The 7,159-nt window shown below is 62.6% G+C and overlaps 1 protein-coding gene across 1 annotated transcript; it reads left to right on the forward strand.

Annotated features, from left to right (window-relative positions):
* The first annotated feature begins 3,318 nt into the window (after positions 1-3,318).
* On the forward strand, positions 3,319-6,616 carry SLC25A6 (solute carrier family 25 member 6). Its single transcript, XM_047716104.1, has 4 exons — positions 3,319-3,540; positions 4,053-4,539; positions 5,352-5,492; positions 6,038-6,616. The coding sequence occupies exons 1-4, from the start codon at positions 3,430-3,432 to the stop codon at positions 6,193-6,195; spliced, it is 897 nt and encodes a 298-aa protein (XP_047572060.1). The 5' UTR covers positions 3,319-3,429; the 3' UTR covers positions 6,196-6,616.
* The last annotated feature ends 543 nt before the right edge of the window (positions 6,617-7,159 follow it).

Below are 7,159 nucleotides of genomic sequence, written 5' to 3' on the forward strand. Positions count from 1 at the left end.
ACAACAACCTCTTTTTTAGTTCACACCCTCATTTCTCAGAAATTCGGGGGATGCGTATTTAAGCACCTGCTGGCCAGGTAGCAGCTGACCTCTAGCGGCACCCAAGTTGCTGTCTTAGGAACGTGGGATCCTTCTTGTGGTCCCCGTGGGCGCTGGAAATTTGACCCTTTGGAGGATCCCATCCACCTTCCCTCCTACCACCCCACCCCCCGCCATCTCCCTTCAGACATCCTCTCCCCCTTTCCTGTCTCGGGGTGGGGGCCCTCTGCCTGGGCCATCCTTTCCTAGGTACATGAGGTTCTCGGTTTCTGGGTTGGAAAGACCCTGCTGCCCTCTCTCTTGGTAAGCCCCTCTGGAGCACAGGGGCCATGTCCCCCAACCTCCTCAATACACACACACACACACACACACACCCCAAGGACGAACAGGTGGGTGCCTCAGTCTAACATCCATGGAAAAATGTGTTCTTAACATGGGTTACTTCCTTCCTCCCTCCCTTTCTTCCTTCCTTTCAGAATCATTCTCCAGGGCCCCTGGGGTGTCATGCTGACCGCTGCTGGGGTGGCCACTGGGAATTCGGAGCACAGGAAGGGGAGCAGACCACTCCCAGGTTAACCGTCCCCACCTACAGAAGCGGTCACTCTGCGGAAGCCCCTCATCCCAAGTCCTAGAACTGGAGTCCCAGTCTGAGCACACCCCAACCAGCTTCATCCTGGATGAGCAGCTGGTTGGGCCCTGAGGTTCCCCCCACCCCACCCCGGGGCAGTGATCATCATTTCGAGGGCCCCTTCCAGCCCAGACAGGCTGATCCAGTTCTCACCTGGGAGTGCCCAGATGTGAGCCTCTGAGCGAGATCCTCATCCCCACCCAGCACCCAGAGCGGCCCTCTGTCCTCTCCTACAGAGCCCATGGCTGCTCCAGCCAGAGTGCGACTGGACCCTCCAGGGACCTTCTCCACTTCCCGTCCCAGGGAAGCCTCAGGAATGTGCCAGAACCTCCACTGCCCTCCCCACAGCCCTCCTCGTAAGCCTAGACCCTCTAAGCATTTAAGTGACTTCTGAATGCCCCACCCCCACACACACAGCTTGATCAGCCTCTGTGCCCTGCTGGCCTCACGCGCCAGGAGCCTTCCCTGCCTCTCCTGGAGGTCAGGACAGGATGGAGGCAGGCATTTGCAAGGACACCCGGGACCGGCAAAATCATAGACTCAGGGTGCTCGGGGCTCTCCTGGATGCTTTGCCGGCATCCATCCAGCACAAGGGTTTTCTACCTGCTACTGTGGACACAGGAAACCACACGGAAGTGCGGCAAGCGCAGAGGAAAAAAGGAAGGAAGAGGAGAAGAGACAGGGAGGGAGAAACCCCAAGAAGCCTTGGCTGAGGATTGCTCTTAAAGATCGTGTTCTGAGCTCGGTGTTTACACCGCTGTAAAATGCAGCTAATGATACACTTCCTACTCCTGCAATTTGGTTACAGCTCAGTAAAAGGTTCAGGATGCAAACCTCCAGGCTTGGTGAGTTTCATGAGTTCTGGGGGTGCATGGAGTGGGTATGCACGTGTGTGTGCAAGTACTTGCGTGTAAGGAGTGGGTGTGCATGTGTGTACAAACGCATGCGTGTGAGGAGTGGGTATGCACGTGTGTAGAAATTCATGCATGTAAGGAGTGGGTGTGCACGTGTGTGCAAATGCACACGTGTAAGGAGTGGGTATGCACATGTGTACAAATGCATGCATGGAAGGAGTGGGTATGCACGTGTGTGCAAGTGCTTGTGTATAAGGAGTGGGTGTGCACGTGTGTGCAAATGCATGCATGCAGGGGTGGGTGTTCACACGTGTCCAAGTGCACACGTGTAAGGAGTGGGTTTTCACCTGTGCGTGCAAGTGCACGTGTGTAAATGTGCACATGTGAGCAGCTGGGTGAACACAGGCCCTGTGCGCTGAGGGCCACCATGGATCACCAACCCATATGGGTTTTGGGACCCCATGTCGGGGTGGTGTCCACCACCTGGGCCCAGCGCGACCAGACCTGGGATGGTCTGAGTCTCTGGGGCAGGGGGCGGCGTGTCTCGAGATGTGTCAGTTTGGGGGGGGGGGGGCGGGGGCGGGCTCTCATCACTCCGGAGGTCCAGGTGAACAACTGGTCGGGGGGTCTTTGGATGAGCGCGGGGGTGGGTGGTGACCTAACCTCGGGCGTCTTCAGGGAGAGCCTGAAAGTTGCTACCTGACCTCGAGAGTCGGCAGGGAAAGCCAAAGGGTCGCGGCTGGGGACGGCAGGGCGTGGGGGTGATCAGGGAGAGCTAGGGAGTCACGGTCGGGCGCTGGTCACCGCGATGCGCCAGGGACTGGGGTTTGGGGGGTCTTCGGGGCGAGGCCGACGTGAACTCAGGGTTGAACAGGGGCAGCCGAGGGGTCACAGGACGGGGGTAGGGGTCTTCGGGGCAAGCCGGGGGGTCAGCAGGGAGAGTTAAGTGGTCGTGGTCGGTAATCGGGGAGAAGGTGGAGGGTGGAGTTCAGGGCAAGTCTAGAGGTCGCGGTCGGGTGTTGGTCAGCCACAAGGGCCAGGGGCTGGGGGTCGGGGGTCATTGGGGCTAGCCTGGGGGTCGTAGTCAGGAGTCAGTCAGGCAGACGGGCCAGGGGCCGGGGGCCCCAGTCAGGTGTCAGTCAGGCAGACGGGCCGGGGGTCAGGGGTCGGGGGTCATCGGGGCGGGCCCGGGGGTCGCGGTCGGGCGTCGGTCAGGCAGAAGGGCCAGGGGCTAGGGTCAGGGGTCTCCGGGGCGGGCCCGGGAGCCGCGATCGGGCGTCGGTCAGGCAGACGGGCCGGGGGTCAGGGGTCGGGGGTCATCGGGGCGGGCCCGGGGGTCGCGGTCGGGCGTCGGTCAGACAGAAGGTCCAGGGGCTGGGGTCGGGGGTCTGCGGGGCGGGCCCAGCCTTGACAGCCCGGCCTCGCAGGGCAGCGGGGTGAGCCCTTCCCGCGGTCTGGAAGGAGCCCGGGCGCAGGGCCCCGACGACGCGCGGCCTTGCCGGTCCGCAGCGAGCGCCGGGGCCCCACGGTGACCTTGACAAGGTCACGGCGGCCGCCGAGACCCCCCCACCCCCCGCGGCCCGCACGGCGCAGGGGCGGGGCCTTGCTCCCGCCATGCCCTGGGGTGCGGCGCGCGGGAAGGGGCGGGGCCACGGCGGGGACGCGGCCAATGGGCGCGGCGCTGGCGGACGAGGGGCGGGGCGCGGCGCGGCTCCCGGCAGCCCGCGGGGGCGCGGCGCAGCCAATGGGCGCGGCGGGCGGGGGCGCGGGGCGGGGCGTGGGGCCCTTAGCGGCTGCGCGCTGGCCGCCCCGTCCTTTCGATCCCGGCGGCGGCAGCGCTGAGCCCTCGGCGCCCACCCTCCGGCTCCCCGCGCCCGCACAGCGCCGTCCGCCCGCCGCGCCGCCACCATGACGGAGCAGGCCATCTCCTTCGCCAAGGACTTTCTGGCCGGGGGCATCGCCGCCGCCATCTCCAAGACGGCCGTGGCCCCGATCGAGCGTGTCAAGCTGCTGCTGCAGGTGCGGGGCGGGCCGCGCGCGCTCGGGGGCGGGGAGGGGGCTCCCGGGGTCGCCGAGGGGGGCTGCAGGGGCGCGGGGGCTGAGCGCGCCGGCCGGCCGCGTGCACCGGAAGCGCGGGGCCGCGCCGCTTTGTCCGCGCGCCGCCGGGATCCGGGGCCGGCCGCGCGTCACGTGGGTGGGGCCGCGGGCGCGCATGCGCCGTTCGCGCTAGCAGGGAGCCTGGGCGCGTGCGCCCGGGTCGGAAGCCCCCAAACTCCCTCCCGGGGTGGGGGCGGCGAACGGACCGCGGGTTCCCCGGTGGCCGCGGCCGGTCTTGTATCTGTTCCGTGCGGCTGCAGACCACACGGCGCCGCGCTCCGCCAGGACGTGCTTGCAGGCCCCCCGCGGCGTCGGCAACATTGTTGCAACGTCCAGTGGCAACATTGTTGCAACCGCGTTCCAGTTCGCGAGCTCCCGAAACCGCTTTCCCAACGCGTCTTGCGAGCCTGTCCGTCCGTCCGTCCGTCTTGCAGGTGCAGCACGCCAGCAAGCAGATCGCCGCGGACAAGCAGTACAAGGGCATCGTGGACTGCATCGTGCGGATCCCCAAGGAGCAGGGCGTGCTGTCCTTCTGGAGGGGCAACCTGGCCAACGTCATCCGCTACTTCCCCACGCAAGCTCTCAACTTCGCCTTCAAGGATAAGTACAAGCAGATCTTCCTGGGCGGCGTGGACAAGCACACGCAGTTCTGGAGGTACTTCGCCGGGAACCTGGCCTCGGGCGGCGCTGCTGGAGCCACCTCGCTCTGCTTCGTCTACCCGCTGGATTTCGCCAGAACCCGTCTGGCTGCCGATGTGGGCAAGTCCGGCACCGAGCGGGAGTTCAAGGGCCTGGGAGACTGTCTGGTGAAGATCACCAAGTCCGACGGCATCCGGGGTCTGTACCAGGGCTTCAACGTGTCCGTGCAGGGCATCATCATCTACCGCGCGGCCTACTTCGGCGTGTACGACACCGCCAAGGGTGAGTGTGTCCTTGCGCTGGGGCTGCCGAGCGAGGGGCTGCGCACGGGTGGGGGTTCAGTCACGGACCTCGGGGGTTCCACGGTTCCGGCGGTCGGGAGTGCGAGATCCAGCTGCGCACAGGGTTGCTTCCGTTCCTGAGGTGTCCTTGGACCGTGGGCAGCCGTTTTCATGTGGCTGTCTTCTGTGTGTGGGTCTTTTTTTTTTTTCCAAGATTTTTTTTAAATTTATTTATTCATTTGACAGATCACAAAAAGGCGGGGGGAGGGGGGCGGAAGCAGGCTCCCCGCGGAGCAGAGAGCCCGCGCGGCTCCATCCCAGGACCCTGGGATCATGACTCCAGTCGAAGGCAGACCCTTTAACCCACTGAGCCACCCAGGCACCTTGGGTCTTTATTTTTTAAAGGGTATTGTTGGTGTTGGCTTAGGTGGCAGCCTGATGAGCTCATTTTAACTTGTTCTCTTTTAAAAGAGTCTTCTGATTACATATTGGAGGTGGGAGCTCTCATGGGAACTTTAGGTTGTACTGTTCACACCCTGGAAGCAGCTGTAGGCCTGCTAGCGTCGGGGCTGGGTTGTCTGCAGCAGAACATGCTCGCGTATGGTGTGCCCTCTTCCCAGGGCTGGTCTGAACCCTGCTGTACGGAGAGGCCATTCCCGGGCCCTGAGCCGGGTCCTCTGGCCAGCAGGTGGTCTGTCTGCCGGCCCACTGGTACTGGGCGTGGGGAGCTCCACGTGGAGCCGGGGTGGGCAGGACTATTCCTGTACCGCTGTGTGCAGCGCTAGGTCCTAACGCTGGCCGGTGGCCCCACAGGTATGCTCCCGGACCCCAAGAACACCCACATCGTGGTGAGCTGGATGATCGCGCAGACCGTGACGGCTGTGGCGGGCGTGGTCTCCTACCCCTTTGACACCGTGCGACGGCGCATGATGATGCAGTCGGGGCGCAAAGGAGGTATTGTGTCTCAGTCCTGGTGACAGCGGCTCACTCTAGATCTCCCTGAATGGGGTGGTTCTCTGGCCTCAGCTTAGGGAGCTGCGAGCCAGCAGATGACATACTTAGCGAGCTTAGGGGCAAGGCTTTGTGGGCTGGCTTCACAGGGTGGCGACGCCCAGGTCAACGACTGTGTTCACATTCTCAAGGCTGCTCTAGACCCCCACAGCTTGGCCAGGTACCTGCCCAAGCCCTTGGTCCTGCCCTTTCTTGGCTCTTGTCTTTCTAGCATGGGTAGGGGCCTTGCCTTGATTCCAGGGGTGGAGATGGTGCTCCTTGGTGATTGGGGGGGGTGTGAGTTTCTGCATGTATGGTCCCTATCCGCCCCCCACCCACATCAGTGGGCTGGGCAAGAGCCGTGAGCCAGGGCTCTTGGTGTGCCTGTGGTCAGAAGCAGAGCTCCCCCGGAGAGTATCGTGCAGTTTCAGTGTGCTGTGTTTTTCGGGGTTCCCTTTGTGCCCCTTCCCAGAAAAACCTCCCAGTCAGCTCTCCTGTCTCTCTCGCAGCGGACATCATGTACAAGGGGACCGTCGATTGCTGGCGGAAGATCTTCAAAGACGAAGGGGGCAAGGCCTTCTTCAAGGGCGCGTGGTCCAACGTCCTGAGGGGTATGGGGGGCGCGTTCGTGCTGGTCCTGTATGACGAGCTGAAGAAGGTCATCTAGACGTTCCTCCTCCAGACGCGGGGACCATGGGAATCCCGTAGAATACTTTTAACTGTTATGGACCATTGATCTTCGAGAAATTCCAGTGTCCTTGTCCCGGCCAGATCACACGTAGAGGCTTGGGGAAGGTTCCAAAGGGGGCTCATTGTGATCTATCATTGGCACCAGATTCCATGTACTGATTATGGGGGGGAGGGGAATCACGAGGTTTCGTGGGTCCACAGGCCAGCAGCTCCCTGGCACAGACCTTAGAGTCCAGGTGCTTGTGGGACCCGAGGTGTGTTTAAGTATTTATTTAAGAAAAAAAAAATCATGTCTACATTTGTACTTAAGCACTATTCTCTTTTGCACAGCCGAGTATTTGCAATTATGTTTCATGTCGGGCATTCTGCTGCAAAACCATAAAAAAATGGGACACAGACTGCTGGTTTGTTTTCTGCTGAGCGGCGTTGTGGGCGGGGCTGGTGGGCAGCAGGGTGGGAGACGGGAGGGGTCAGGGAGGCTACAGGGCATGTCCCTGCCTGCAGGGTAGGGAGGCAAGTTCAGACCAGCCCACTGGCGGCTCGTCTGCTGCTTGGAGAGACCACCCTTGGGTGGGAAAGAGAACCCAACGAGAGCGAGCCCTGGGGCGTCTGAGTGTCCCTGCTCCAGGGTGGGGGGGGGGGTCTTTCAGGAGACCTTCCTTAAACTGCTGTGAGCTTCCCCGTCCCATCTGAGCAGTACAGCGTAGCTAGCTTTCTTGCTGGAGAAAGACCACCCAGCCACATCCTGTGACCAACATCAGCCCTGGTCTCCTACGCAAGAATCCACAGGAGCAGGCCCCGGGACAGGTCCACGTCCTCTGCAGCCGCCTCTGCACAAACGGCAGCACCGTGCAGGAGAGACTCGGGGCTGAATGTTGGGTCCTGGCTCTGCGTTGACCTGTTCTGGGTGACCTGGGCTAGGGAGGCCAACTGCGGGTTCT

Source organism: Lutra lutra, chromosome X (assembly GCF_902655055.1).
Source record: "Lutra lutra chromosome X, mLutLut1.2, whole genome shotgun sequence".
NCBI lineage: Eukaryota > Metazoa > Chordata > Mammalia > Carnivora > Mustelidae > Lutra > Lutra lutra.

What these genes read in the sequence shown, in the direction of transcription:
- SLC25A6 (XM_047716104.1), top strand. Translation starts at nt 3,430, where the DNA reads ATGACGGAGCAGGCCATCTCCTTCGCCAAGGACTTTCTGGCCGGGGGC. An exon ending in GTGTCAAGCTGCTGCTGCAG is followed by an intron (nt 3,541 to 4,052) that starts GTGCGGGGCGGG and finishes TCCGTCTTGCAG; the next exon opens with GTGCAGCACGCCAGCAAGCA. An exon ending in CGTGTACGACACCGCCAAGG is followed by an intron (nt 4,540 to 5,351) that starts GTGAGTGTGTCC and finishes GTGGCCCCACAG; the next exon opens with GTATGCTCCCGGACCCCAAG.